Below are 14081 nucleotides of genomic sequence, written 5' to 3'. Positions count from 1 at the left end.
GTTGCAGACGAGGCGCTCCTTGTCTTCAGCTGTCGCGACGAACACGTCACAGTCTCCAGAAGTATAGTACCATTTGGTGTGCAATATATTGACTGATCGAACTTCAACGTTGGTGCTGCTCTGGATTGCCCGCTGAACGAATTGATCACACCTGGGATACCCCAAATACGGGTCCCTGTATGGTGAATTCTTATGAGCCCAGACTATTCGCACGTGGGGTGCTTCCTGCTTGGTCACAGGCTGCTGCGATGATTCTTGCGAAATCTCATGTGGAGCTCCACCTACCGGTCGAGAAAAATTGGTCAAATTCTGGAATTCAGTCAAGAGGTTGGTCGTGGTCTTTACCTTCGGCCGGCAAATCTCCGTCCTCGGTCACTTCTTCCTCGCTTTCGTCCTCCATTCCTTCATCATCATCTGGCGCAGCCGCATCTCCTTGTGTCTCACTGTCTTCCTCCTGCCCCTGCTTCAGCTCCCGCTGCTGTTCCTCCACCTCTTCTTCCTCCTCCACCTCTTCTTCTTCCTCCTCCTCCTCCTCCTCCTCCTCCTCATCGCTGTCATCTCCGAATGATCCATATTCGTAGTAGTCATCGTCAGAGTCATCCTCTGAGGATTCGCTTCCCCAATCTCCGTCTTCCTCAGAATCTTCAGGATTCAGATCAGGGCCAAAGATATCCAGGGTTGAGAGTTCCTGAGCCACTTCATCAGCTTCTTCAACCTCAGCTAAAGGCTCTTCTGTAGGTTCTTCCTGCTTCACTGCAAATATGTTCGAAAGCACCGCGAGCCGATCCTGCAAGGATAATTGATTTGCGGGAGGTTGCTCTGGCTCACGTTCTGGCTCTTGCTCTTGCTCTTGCTCTTGCTCTTGCTCTTGCTCTTGCTCTTGCTCTTGCTCTTGCTCTTGCTCTTGCTCTTGCTCTTGCTCTTGCTCTTGCTCTTGCTCTTGCTCTGGCTCTGGCTCCAGCAGTGGTTCAGGAAATCTTGCATTGCTGACATCACTCAAATTCTTCGCCAACACGGCGACAATTTTGTTAGCCTGAAACATGGTTTCCATAACATAGCCGGCGGGTGCAGTCGCCGTAGGGTTATCGGCGGTATAACGGCAGATCGATAAGAAGTGTTCTTTGAACCGGTCGACCAGGTCGAAAGGATCGATATCGCCATCGAAACCTTCCGGTTTTGGCCATTGTGAGGCCATGGCAATTGCGACCGGTGTGTGAGAGTAAGTGGCAGCTGTCAAGGATAACTTTTGAATGACGGGGCTGACGCGCTGACTGTACGCGTAGAGCAAGGGGGTGTCACCCCACCGAGCCACTAATCAATCGCAGATGAGATCTGTCTCTTTAGATTGGGGACTTTGTAAGAATAATTTAGTGCTGATCAGATATCAAGTTTCAATCATTTGAATTGAATTGATTTGACATGGACATAGACTCTTTACAAGTAGACAATCCCACTATACGCAGCGGAGAAGTGTTCATGATTCAATGACAGCAAAGTGTAGGAGGTCTACTAAAACCCAATAACGAGAAAATCAAGGAGAAGGTTGAAATTGATGGAGATTCAGGGGCAACAAGCGAAGGTGGTTATTCTTTGTTCCTGTTCTGCCTGTTCAACAGCCTCAGACTAGAGAAGTGATTCATCCAGCGACTAGTTACTCTCCCGGACGAGGTGCCAGTCGGACAACCTCGATACTTGTTCAAACCAAGTCGTCTGAAGGTAAAATTTGGATCATCATCCTGCAGGATCGCCATATCAAATTTGTAGGGTGATGCACAGCTTCAAGCCAATCCAGTCTTCGTAGATTTGGTTGGAATTTGGCGTGAGAATGACTCTGATGGAGAACCAGATCACAGTGATGATGAAAGATGCGGCATTCTCACAAAGCTCACGGACTTCGACTCGAACAATGTCCATTGTCCAATCATTACACTTGGGGTGAAACACTCTGGCGTGAATGGTGAAGTATCCAATTCGGACCACGGCACATCTGGCTCGGTAATGTGAAGCTTTTGCCCAAGCTCATCGATTATTCAACCTTCTCGTATGTGATAGGAGCAGCGTATCAAAGTTAGACTTTCTCTCCACTGGAATTCAAATGATTATTTTTGACACGGAAGGCGATGCAGATGTGGGAAAGAGAATTGTGACGGATTGGCTTCTGGACTTGATACTCTCATTATGGAAAATCTTCTAAATTATCTCAAAGAATGCATATCAAGTCAAGCCTTCCAATAATTATAAGCTCAATGCTGGTCAAACGTTGGACCATGTATACCGGGTTGGCTTATCGATAAGCTGATTGGCCGATAAACTTGAAGTTGTTCGAAAAAAAAAGTTCGGCTCAACGGTCCAACGTCAACTACACTACTCACAATGCCTCACAAGCACAAGCGCCGTGAAAAGGATGATTCGTACGTCTGAGATGTAACCAAAATGTTTGATTCATGACTAACAATCCAACCCTCTCCAGCCACTTCAACCTGCCACCCTCAGTGATCGCAAAAGCCCTCCCGGTCCGCGACCCCAACGCCAAACCCAAGATCAACGCCAAGAACGGCAAGAAGCCATTTGCGCCCAAGAAGTCAGCCCCTCGACAGCAAAATGACCCCGCTAAAAAGGTCACCGGACCAGCGACCACCCGTCGCAAAACTGCCAACGAAGACGACACCCCGAAAGCTTTCCAGCGGTTAATGCAGTTCCGAGAAACCGGCCGACGGGCCCCCTCCGGCCTGGAAACTGGCGAGAAGAAGAACAAGAAGCGCAAGCGTGAAGGAGAAGATAAGGAAACCCCGCAGAAGAAGCAAACCGCTACCGAGTCCAAGGCAGAACCCGCCAAAGAAGTCAAAGCGGTCATGCCGAAGATCCTGCCCGGCGAGAGACTGGGTGACTTTGCTGCCCGTGTTGATCGCGAAATGCCTCTCTCGGCTATGACCAAGAATAACACCAAGGGAGGTGTCAAGGTCCGCGATCACAAGATGACGAAGCACGAGAAGCACCTTCGCAAACTGCAGGCTGGTTGGCGCGAGGAAGAAGCTAAGATCAAGGAGCGCGAGCAGGCTGAGGCTGAGGAGCGGGCTGCCGAGATGGAGGATTACATGGATACTCTGAAGGAGTGGGAGCTTGAAGCGCGCGGTGGAAAGGCTAAGAAGAAGGGTACTGTTCCTAAGAAGTCAAAGAAGAAGAGTGGTACAGGCGAGGACGGGGCTCCCGAGAGCGGCGACGATAATCCTGATCCGTGGGCGAAGCTCAAGAAGCGTGATAAGGAGCGACAGGCCAATCCATTTGAGACTGCGAAGGCGCCGCCGGAGTTGATCAAGCCGAGAGAGATCTTCAAGGTTCGCCGTGGTGCGACGGTTGACGTGGCTAATGTACCGAATGCTGTTGGTAGTCTGAGACGGCGGGAGGAGTTGGCTGGAGAGCGCAGGAATATCGTCGAGGAGTACAGACGCTTGATGGCCGAAAGACGGGGACAAGCATAATCTCGAATTTTTGTCATCTAGTCTACTGTTTATTGGGATATCCATTTGATAGTTTTGGTTCATATGCAGCCGCAGCAGATTTGACTTTCTCCCGTGCTTTTCATTTCTATGTCACATCGAATTACTGCCCATTTTTTTTGTATCGCAAACAAACTTCTAGTGGCCATGACCATCATCCGCTGGCTGCTCGGGGTCCAGCTTGATAATTGTGTCGATACGCATGATGGCAATGCAGGCCTCGACAGCACTCTTCAGCTGCTTGATCTTGCTCATGCTGGGCTCCAAGACACCGGCCTTGAGAGTGTCGTGAACGCGTCCCTTCGTCAGGTCCAATCCGTAGTTGCGATAGGTCTTCTTCTTGGCAATGGCCTTCTCCTCCTCATTCGCATCGCCATCCTGAACTCGTTGTGACAGGGCGTGGCGGACACGAAGCTGAGCCACGAGCTCGGATGAGTCCTTGGCAGCGTTCACAGCCAAGGTCTTAGGAATAACGAGCAGAGACTGTGCGAACTCGCCGATGGCGAGTTGCTCCCGCGATCCGACGGTAACTGCAAACTCCTCGAGGTAAATGTGCAGGGCAGTCTCAACAGCACCGCCGCCGGGCACGATGGTACCACTCTCCAGAGTGCGCTTGATAGCACACAGAGAGTCGTGAACGGAACGCTCCATCTCGTCCAAGCTGAACTCGTTGGCACCACGGAGGATGATGGAGGCAGAGTTGTGGACCTTGGTGCCCTTGACGAGGATACACTCGTCATCGGAGATGCGCTCCTGCACGACCTCCTCAGCCTGACCGAGGTATGAAGGATCGAATTTCTCGTCTCCGTTCAGGTCAGACAGGGTGCTGACAAGGGTAGCACCGGTAGCCTTAGCAATGCGGCGAAGGTCCTCCTTCTTGCAGCGGCGGACAGCCATAGCGCCCTTCTCAACGAAGGCCTTCAAAACCATGTCGTCGATACCCTTGGTGGTCAAGACGACGTTGGCACCAGACTTCAAGATCATGTCCACACGCTCCAGGACAATACCCGCCTCACGCTCGCGAATCTTCTCCAACTGATCAGGGTCCTCCACTGTGATCTGGACACCCAGCTTCATGCGCTCCTTCTGCAAGTTCATATCCAGACAAGCGATCTTGGCATCGGTGACGCGGGTCTTCATGGCCTGAGAAGCAACGGTGCAGTTCAGGGCGTAGCCGTTGACCAGGACGGACTCGGTTCCACTCTTTCCGTGGGCCTTGAGCAGGTTGACGGCCTTGACAGGGTACTTGACCTCGCCTCTCTGGTTTGTTGACTTGACCTGCAGCATAGCGTCCACACACATATTGGCGAAGAAGTCCGGGTCGGAGCCAATGATCTTAGAGGACATAGAGGTCTTCGCAATGTTGACCAAACTGTCCTTGCCCAGGTTCTCGACCTTCGTTGTAATGTTCTCGTTCATGTACTTGACGGCTTCGCGGAGGGCGAGTCGGTATCCGTTGATGATGGTGGTAGGGTGTATCCGGTTCTTCATGAGTTCGTTTCCTCTCCGCAGAAGCTCGGAAGCGATGAGGACAACCGAGGTTGTGCCATCTCCAACCTAGATGAGGTCAGTCATGGGAGGCTCAATGCTCAGGAAATATGTAGAAACCGTACCTCCTTATCCTGCTGCTGGGCCAGGTCCACGAGGATCTTGCCTGCGGGGTGCTCAATATCCAGCAAAGACAGAATGGTAGCACCGTCGTTCGTAACGGTGACATCCTATCAGACAGAACGTTGTGAGAAGCTGCCGCACAGCTATGCGGGGTTCCAGAGTTTACATACCCCTATGTCGTCCACCATCATCTTGTCCAAACCGGAGGGACCGAAAGAGCTCTTGATGACATTTGAAATAGCCTGAGTCGCAAGAACTGGATTCCATCTGTTAGTACAATTGCAATCACTGAGCATTCAGATCCAACATACCATTCTGCTCACGGACATCGGCACCGGTGATTTTCTGCCCACCCAAGACTGTGTGCGAGTCGCGTTAGTTCTGCTCAGATAAAAATCCGGGTTAGGGAGCTTACAGAGAGTGTCCGCATTACGCGGAGCCTCGAAAATGCCTGCCATGGCGTAAGAAATGAAAAATAAGTTTCCTGTGCGATGGCAGAGCTCTGCTTGCTGAGACGGGGGGTTTCTCTGGGTGAGTCCACGCTAAAAGTTCTGCCGCACTAAAGCGGTGTCCGAGATAACATCCCACTTTGAAAAGAGTCACATCTTCATTCACTTCCCATTCTGATCTACAGTTTGGTTTACCTTCTTTTTTACGGCCAGGCGCTCGTTTCTGTCAATCATGGCCTCCCAAAACCCCGCCGAAACCCCCGTCCAGGGCGACGCTGCCCCCCAAACGCTGCCTGATCGCACTCAAACCCCCGCCGATAACCAGGGCGAGTCCAAGAACGCCGCCAAGAAAGCCGCCAAAGCTGCAAAGCTCGCTGCGGAAAAGGCGAACAAGGGAGAGAAGGCTAAACAGGGTGGTGGAAAGCAGGCCCCCAAGAAGGCTCCCACGAAGAAGATGGAGGGTGCGGCGCTGATTGGAATCGATGTCGCCAAGGTGCGACTCTCCTACTACGTTTTATTAAATCAGCTTCTTACTTTCTCGCGCAGGAAACGGATTTCCCAAATTGGTACCAGCAGGTACGAATTGTATTTCTCAGTAGTGAGACTCTACCATACTGACTGACTTCAATAGGTTCTCACGAAGGGAGATATGCTTGATTGTTTGTATTTGACAATTGCGACGAAAAGAATCTCTATTAACATTGCGCAGACTATGATGTGTCCGGCTGTTTCATTCTGAAGGTGTGTGCATTGCGTCTTCATGTCTTATTTGCATACGCTAAATGTTTTAGCCCGCTTCGTACTTCATCTGGGAGGAGATCCAGAACTGGTTCAACAAGAAGATCAAGGTAAGAAACTATGACTTCGTCTTTCAGTGGAAGAATCATCATTAATGGTGAAAATTTATAGGCAATGGGCGTGAAGAACTGCTCTTTCCCTCTGTTCGTGTCCGAGGATGTGTTGCAGCGTGAGAAGGACCACATTGAGGGTTTCGCTGCGGAGGTCGCCTGGGTTACCCATGCGTAGGCTTTTGCACCTGATCTACATGCATCGATTTATTGAAACTGATCTGTTACGACATAGTGGCTCCACCCCTCTTGAGAAGAAAATCGCTATTCGTCCCACCTCCGAGACTGTCATGTACCCCTATTATGCCAAGTGGATTCGCAGCCACCGTGACCTGCCTCTGCGTCTGAACCAGTGGAACTCCGTTGTGCGATGGGAGTTCAAGCACCCTCAGCCCTTCCTGCGCACTCGTGAGTTCTTGTGGCAGGAGGGTCACACTGCGCACTTGACAAAAGAAGCCGCCAACGAGGAGGTGGTAAGTTTCCATTTCGTTCACAAGGAATTCATCATAGGTTCTGATGCTGATACTATGGACAGATGCAAATCCTCGACTATTACGCGGCTATTTACAACGAGGCACGTATTTATGCTGTATCTCGCGAGACGCACTACTGACTTATTTCGCAGCTTCTGGCTGTTCCGGTCGTGAAGGGTCGTAAAACGGATAAAATAAGTCCCCCTCGATTCTCAAACTCTGGCTTCAGGAAATAACTAACATTTGTATACGAGAGGTTCGCAGGAGGAGATTGTAAGTTCCACTGGTTCTATGCTACATGATTTCAACTAATGTATACCAGACACGACGACTGTCGAGGGTTACATTCCTGCCACCGGCCGTGGTATTCAAGGTGGTACTTCCCACGGTTTGGGTCAAAAGTAAGTATCGTCTCTTATACTCCCACAGCTTCATCACTAACTGCGAAAAAAGTTTCGCACGCATGTTCAACATCGTAGTCGAGTCTCCGGACTCAAAGCCCGGCGAGGTTCTGCCCCCTCTCCACGTTTGGCAGAACTCATGGGGTCTGTCGACTCGTACCCTCGGTGTCATGGTCATGATCCACAGTGACAACAAGGGTCTTGTTCTGCCTCCTCGTGTGGCAGAGCTCCAGACCATCATTGTTCCCGTCGGTATCACTAACAAGACCACCGAGGAGGAGAAGGCGAAGCTTGATGCCGAGCTGGATGGCCTGGTTGCCGTTCTCGCCGCCGCTGGTGTCCGTGTAGATAGTGACAAGCGCGCCTACTCCCCTGGCTGGAAATTCAACCAGTGGGAAATGCGCGGTGTGCCTCTGCGCCTTGAGTTCGGCCCTGGAGAGTCCGCTGGCCACTTCGTCACTGCTGCCCGTCGTGACATTCCTGGCAAGGACGGCAAGAGCCCTATCCCCATCCCGGATCTGGCAACTGCTGTTCCCGCCCTCCTGGAAACCATCCAGGCCGATATGCTCAAGCGCGCTACTCTCGAATTCGATTCCCACCGCAAGATCATCACTAACTGGGATGAATTCGTGCCTGAGCTGAACCAGAAGAATCTGTTGATGGTTCCCTTCTGTTTGACCGAGGCCTGTGAGGACCAGATTAAGGACATGTCTGCTCGCAAGGCTGAGGAGGACTCCGGCGAGGCCGAGGATGCCAAGGCTCCTAGCATGGGTGCTAAATCGCTGTGCATTCCCTTCGAACAGCCCAAAGGATTGGAGAAGGGTGTTACTAAGTGCATTAACCCGAAATGCTCGCTGCTGGCAGAGAAGTGGTGTATGTTCGGCCGCTCCTACTAGGCTAGCCAAGCTTCTATGCAGCTAGAGTCAAAAGGCAGACGAGGGTTAAAAAATATCAGTCAAATGCTGATTGCATTACAAGGTTTTGATTGTGGTTACAAATGGTTTCCTTGAATACCTCATTTTTCTTTTCATTCCAAGGTTGGAGTTGGGAGGAGCTATTCGGGGGTGTGCCATGTAGTGGAAATGAGCCAATGAGAAGAAATGAGTGACGTCTTGTTCATACAGTTTTCTTTTGCAAAAATAACTTTTTCGATTAATGATGGAAAACATGTGTAGTGGAAATCTAAGCGCGACCCATCATGGTCAAGACTTTGGTGTTTGATAAAGACCCAGGTCTATGTATAGATTGTAAATCCGCAACGCAGAATGTTGAGACAAAGAAAGAAGCCTTTCAAATCGATCTCACTGCTTTACGCAAGAGCTGTGCCAGTTTTCTAGGGTAGATGATCAGAACATGTGAACATATTCTGGGTTTTTATCGGTTCGCCCGGTGGGAGTATAATAAAGAATGAGACATGATATTCAAGTCCTCTTTCATTTCATAGGGTCCCAAGGAAAAGTAGCTTTGGTTAGATCGCGGATAGTGCACAACAGTAAACAGGGACGGCATACACAGATGCATTCCTGGAAAAGAGTGAGATAGAGCAAAACAAACATCACGATATAGAGCCACACGTAATGGGCGTTGAGACAGATTGAGTAGCTGCGTATAACAGAAGACAAAGACAAAGATAGACTAGGGCTAATTGGTTAGAGAGAGCGAGAGAGCGATGTATATCAGAGAACGAGACAGTGAACATGAAAAGAAAACATTGTGTATGGTATGTTGGATATAGGTAGGAAAAAGAATGAGGTATAGGGGTGAGTAACAGCGAGCAAAAGAAAAGAAAAAGGCTTGAGGTTTTGCAGACGCTTCGAGTCGAGTAATCGCTATGAGAGAAGAAAAAGTCTGAATGGGATCCAGGCAAACTTTCTGTGAAGGTTCGTGAGGGCATCATTGTCGTCGAAAGGGTAGCAGTATAGGTCAATTAATAAGTCTCGACAGAGCGAGCTCCACGAAGCTGCATCCGTGCCCGAGTCCGCGGTGACAGACTGCGTTCACAGCCGATCTGAGAATTGATATTACGAGCTCTCTGAGGCCAATTGATGAGCTTCTCGGCGTCGATGGGGGTGGATGAGTCGATTACGTAGTGAACGTTGTTCTCGTCTACGCCTTCGATTTGGACACGGGGCGGGGAGACGCTGACGCTTGGGAGCTGGATGATCTCGTCGTCGCTGTCTTCGTGCTCGTCTTTGCTGTCGTTTGAGCTTGAGTGGGCTTGCATGCAGTACACGATGCCTGTTGTGGTGGTGGAAATTTCGGTGGTAGAGCGGGCGAGGGTAGACATATTCGAGGTGGAGGCTGAGTCGCGTATCCGGGACGTAGATGCAGATGGAGTTTTCGAGTGGGATGTTGATGGTTTCCCATTGCCGGCACGGATAAGGACGTCCATGTAGGTAAGCTCCTCGCCGGTGTTTAGACGCGTGCCATCTTCTTCCTTGTCGATATCGGCCAGGAAGCCTGGGGTTGGAGGAGGGGCGTCAGTGTGTCTGCGCTGACCGGGGCCTCGTCGTAGAATACTGGAAGAGATGCTGCGGCGGCATTCGGAGTTCCTCTTGTGTTTCTTGAAAGAGCCCTTTCGCATAAGCCTGGAGATCGAACCGACTGAAGCACTGCGATTCAAACCGATGTTCATGGGGTCAAAGCTTCCCTGGGTCGCGGTGGGTGTGAAAGGAGGGCCAGCGACAGGAACAGGAACATTGCGGAACGCCTCATGAGAATTGATCTCACGGACAATAGCATCTTGCAACGTCTCGTAAGTCGGGTGGGAGCTGATAGCCTGTGTAGACATATATGCCTTGTTGAAGAGGTCCATCATTTCAGAGGCCTTAAAGCGAGGCGACGGGTTATCGGGACTCAGAGGGACAGGACTGGAAGTCGGCAGAGGGCTGTTCATGACCTCTGCAATGCTAGGAGCCCCGTTCATATCCTTGTTCGATGGCGTTGGGGGCTGGATGGCGCGATGCGCGATCTTCAGCCGGCCAGCAGCGGCGAGTTCTGTATTAATGGAAAGATCGCGAACGTTTTTTCGTGATCTCAATCCTGAGACTTGTGCTGGAGAAGCTGTCCTCGGGGTCAATGAGGAAGTCCGAGCCGTTGTAGCTGGAGGTTTTCCTACTGGCGTAGCTGACCACGAGCCATTATTGCTGTCACCATCACCTATTGGCATGGGCAGCGTAGGGCTATCTGGCAGCGGTGTAGTGCTCCATCTTTTGCCCTGTTTATAGGCAGGAGGAACCCCAAGGCGCTGATTAGCGCGTGGGGTATCTGGTTGCGCATCTTCGGCCTCGGGCGCGGCAGCTGCCTCATCTGGAGGCAGGCTGGGCGCTGATCTTTGCTGGCGGATCAGTTTACTTATATGCGATAGTCGTGAGGAAGCATTAGCCATCGCGTCTGGAGTGGCAGACCGAGTCCGCAGATCGCCTTCCGATGTCCAACTCGGTTTCACAGGAAAACGTTTTCCAGGTCCACGCCGTCTTGAACCGGTTCGGCTCATCGATCTTGCACCATCAGGCGCAGGAGGTGACGAGCGAGAGCTTAATGATGAAGAGGAACGAGTACCGCCATATTTAGCGATATTTCTGTCTGCCACGTCTTCTTGATACAACGCGGATAGTATCCGAGAAGCTGTTAGGCCGCTTCGATATTGAATACGGAGAAACCTTGTCATGTTCCGCTCGGCGACATCTTCGTTGTAAGGACTGGAGGGAGGGGAAGCGACCGGGCGGTTACTTTCTTGCCGGTATTTCTCCGATGTTGAAAGCGCATCTAGGAGATCAATATGGCGGGAGTTTTGGACTCTTGGAATGGCAAAGTGCTGCGAGACGAATGGCGATAATGATTGGGAAGATTGTGGTCGTGCTGTTTCGGCGAAGTGATGGTGAAGATCTTCGAATTGCTGATCCAGTTGCTCAAAGTGATGGTTCACATCCATAGATTGTGAACCTTTGATTCCGGGGGAGGGTAGCGGAGAGGCGGGTGTCGCAGATAAATGACGGGCCGTGAGGTTATTTTGCGCCTCAGCACTGCTAAAGTACGGTTCATCCGACTCATTATCTCCGGATCCAATACTTGTTGCAGGCCGCGTCGAGGCACGCTCTTGCAGAAAGAGTTTCTTCAAGGCGACCATATTGGAATGGGTTGTTTCTGACCCAAATGCCCCCAAGTTGTCAGTTGTTTAACAGGTATCAAGGGCGCACGAGACCGCCGAGACAACCGAAACAGGGAAGGAGGCCCAGAACGAATCCACAGCTAGCAAATGGTGGTAAAACAGGACCCACGAGGGTGCAGAATTACATGAATGGTATCATGACAGCACATAGAGCTTGAAAATGAAGAGACCTTCATGCGGTTCAGGTATCAATCCATCGCCACGGAGCAATCGAAAGAAAGAAGCGAGGGACCAGAAAGGTCGAGACAGCGGAGACCATGGCTATGCAGATCTACGACATATTTGGAGGATTGGGAGTGTCTGAATTAGGGAAAACGTGCTCGGTCTTTCTCCATGAGCCCGTATGGGGGCCAGGCCGGTGCGGAATGAACGCTAAGGAGTTTAAGAGTGCTCCATTCTTGGCGACAGCTTGACACATGAACGGTGCGCCTCTTCACGGGCTCGTTTAACTCTCTTCCCCGGGCACGAGCTGCTTCCTACCTTTTGGACTGGGATCAACGGTCAACTTCGACGCCGACAGTCGAATGCAGCTATCAGAGCATTTCTCTGGCGTGAACACCCAGAGTGCATGAATGGTTGCGCAGTTATTCAGATGGGCCTAACGCCTCGGAGATCCACATGACACAACGTCTCTGTGGCCAGCCGTGGTAGCGCCTTTTGATGCTGGGCCTTTCTATTTTTTTCGTTTTTCTTCCCTTTCCTTTTCCCGCTGTGTTCAACTTGGAAAGGTCCGGGAAGTGGCCGCGGTCCCCTCCGGTCACGACAAGCCCAATGGGAAGGACTGAGATGGGGATCAAATGCCGGTCCGGAAGGCTAGGGAAAGCCCTCGGGTTGGACTTGGTGGGATGTGGGATGCAGGATGGAGCTCCCAATTTCCGCACGAGGTTCCATTGGCGTGACGAGGTTGATCGGCAGTTGGTGGGCCCTGTTCCTGAGGGGAATCCGTTCGCACGGATTCCCCTGGTTTGCTGGGCAATTCCCGACGCTCTGGAGTCTTGCGCATCCCGATGGAGTCGAGCGTGAGATGGCGGCGGATTGGCGCGGTCGAAACAAAGAGAATGCCACGAATGTTGGATGGGGAGTTCGGAGGTGAGGGGCCGAGCTCGAGCTTCCCCTTCATGAGTCTCAGTCATGAACCGTTCGGTCAGGGGCTTCTTCGAAACACTAGGCAGAATTTAAACAGGACGATCGATCCCCTTTCGACACAGGAACCTTGGAACCAATTGGGTCCGTACTGTATGCTCTCTGTACTGTACTGTAGATTCTCCTCCGAGTCTCCATATTCTAAGCTTTGTCAAGTCAACCCGAGTTACCTCTTCCCAGATCCACTGAATCTAGAATGTGGAATTTGGAATCTTGCATCTCAGGGACCTCGGGAATCTAAGGGCTATTAGATCGATCGATTCCGATCTCGATAGTACTTTGGACACCGCCCAAGCTCAGCCCTGACGATGCTGGTGAAGCGTTGCTGTCGGCCTGAGACCCTATGGAGTTGTAATCTCCTCGTGCCCGTCGATCACACTGCTGTGGGAACCTCGTTCATCAGCATCATGCACATACTTGCAGGTGGCGTATGAAGGAGGTCCTGGGCTTTGAGACACGGCATTAGCCTTGTGTCGGACCGTGCTGATCGCCATCGTTAATTTTTTTTTCTTGGTTCTATATTTCAATTCGAGTATTCCATAGCTCCAGACTTCACAACAGTGATATTTTGCTGTCAGAAAGGATTTCATACGGGATGCCCATTATTTACTCTAAACTGGAAATCAAAAGGGTGAGTGTTGATCCCATGACAATGCCAACTGGCCTGCCATAGGTTATCTGATGAGTGTACCTTTACTTTTTACCACGGTCATTCACACTGCTTGAAGAGCCTTCCGTTCTACTCAGACCAGTACCCAGACATGGCTACGACTCGTGGTCGGAAACACGGCACTAAGACAAGCCCATGAACTCGACTGCGATTGTTTTTGGCAGCACTAGCAATAACCACATGGCAAATGAGCGCTGTGGCTGTGAATGCAGTCGACATGAATACCTCGATGAGTCCAGCAGAAATGGCAAAAAGTCTCTATATGGCTGGATGATGGCCGTAACAATATGGGAGAGAGTGATCACATCTGGCCAGAAGACCATCTGTGGCGGAACCGAATCCAAAATTGCGAGTCTTCGCCTAACAATTGCGTCAAAGAGTGATCAAATTAAAAACCTAAAGGCAGTCTCTATCGAGCGATATCGACCACCAGCACCTCCGCCGTCTACCGAGCCTGACCCACGACGACATTCACCGTTGACAGACTCCAGCCAGATACCGCTTGATTGATCACCCCCTTTAATCGAGAAGTAAGCCTAGTCCAATAATTCAACTAAAACGAGATGAGACTAAATCCATGAAATTAATTCTTCTGTCGACTGGCTAATGAGCAGTTATTGGGGATATGTCACAAAAATGTAGCATTTGGTATCTCTGCTCATTACTGCTACCGTACATCTTCTGAGCATCCACCTTTCCAGTCTCGACGAACATTACTCAAATGTAGCCTGTTAGGCATGCTTAAAAATCGTGTCAGCTAGCTCAATCCATCCAGCTTGAGGCTCCGATCTCCGAAAGCAACATCTTTCATGCTTGGT

At 50.9% G+C, this 14081-nt stretch overlaps 5 protein-coding genes across 5 annotated transcripts; 2 read left to right on the top strand and 3 right to left on the bottom strand.

The window, feature by feature from the left end:
* Nucleotides 1-316: 316 nt before the first annotated feature.
* On the bottom strand, nucleotides 317-1195 carry N7477_005783 (uncharacterized protein; the record flags this gene model as incomplete). Its single annotated transcript, XM_056967446.1, has 1 exon — nucleotides 317-1195. The coding sequence occupies one exon, from the start codon at nucleotides 1193-1195 to the stop codon at nucleotides 317-319; it is 879 nt and encodes a 292-aa protein (XP_056822200.1).
* Nucleotides 1196-2373: 1178 nt separating this feature from the next.
* N7477_005782 (uncharacterized protein) lies at nucleotides 2374-3479 on the top strand (the record flags this gene model as incomplete). The annotated part of the gene is made up of 2 exons (XM_056967445.1): nucleotides 2374-2411; nucleotides 2471-3479. 2 exons carry the CDS (start codon nucleotides 2374-2376, stop codon nucleotides 3477-3479), a joined length of 1047 nt encoding a protein of 348 aa, XP_056822199.1.
* Nucleotides 3480-3635: 156 nt separating this feature from the next.
* On the bottom strand, nucleotides 3636-5566 carry N7477_005781 (chaperonin-containing T-complex alpha subunit TCP1; the record flags this gene model as incomplete). The annotated part of the gene is made up of 5 exons (XM_056967444.1): nucleotides 3636-5054; nucleotides 5111-5215; nucleotides 5279-5364; nucleotides 5420-5467; nucleotides 5524-5566. The coding sequence occupies 5 exons, from the start codon at nucleotides 5564-5566 to the stop codon at nucleotides 3636-3638; spliced, it is 1701 nt and encodes a 566-aa protein (XP_056822198.1).
* A 223-nt stretch (nucleotides 5567-5789) lies between these two features.
* On the top strand, nucleotides 5790-8175 carry N7477_005780 (proline--tRNA ligase; the record flags this gene model as incomplete). The annotated part of the gene is made up of 12 exons (XM_056967443.1): nucleotides 5790-6050; nucleotides 6104-6133; nucleotides 6189-6216; nucleotides 6267-6298; nucleotides 6349-6405; nucleotides 6467-6579; nucleotides 6641-6878; nucleotides 6941-6994; nucleotides 7031-7058; nucleotides 7143-7151; nucleotides 7201-7279; nucleotides 7332-8175. 12 exons carry the CDS (start codon nucleotides 5790-5792, stop codon nucleotides 8173-8175), a joined length of 1773 nt encoding a protein of 590 aa, XP_056822197.1.
* Nucleotides 8176-9206: 1031 nt separating this feature from the next.
* On the bottom strand, nucleotides 9207-11408 carry N7477_005779 (uncharacterized protein; the record flags this gene model as incomplete). The annotated part of the gene is made up of 1 exon (XM_056967442.1): nucleotides 9207-11408. One exon carries the CDS (start codon nucleotides 11406-11408, stop codon nucleotides 9207-9209), a length of 2202 nt encoding a protein of 733 aa, XP_056822196.1.
* Between the last annotated feature and the right edge of the window lie 2673 nt (nucleotides 11409-14081).

Source organism: Penicillium maclennaniae, assembly GCF_028827695.1.
Source record: "Penicillium maclennaniae strain IBT 15551 chromosome Unknown utg000005l:1.0-2652337.0:1.0-2654196.0, whole genome shotgun sequence".
NCBI classification, from domain to species: Eukaryota; Fungi; Ascomycota; class Eurotiomycetes; order Eurotiales; family Aspergillaceae; genus Penicillium; species Penicillium maclennaniae.
The sequence above is the reverse complement of the archived record's forward strand: the minus strand, read 5'-3'. Positions and strand labels throughout refer to the sequence as shown.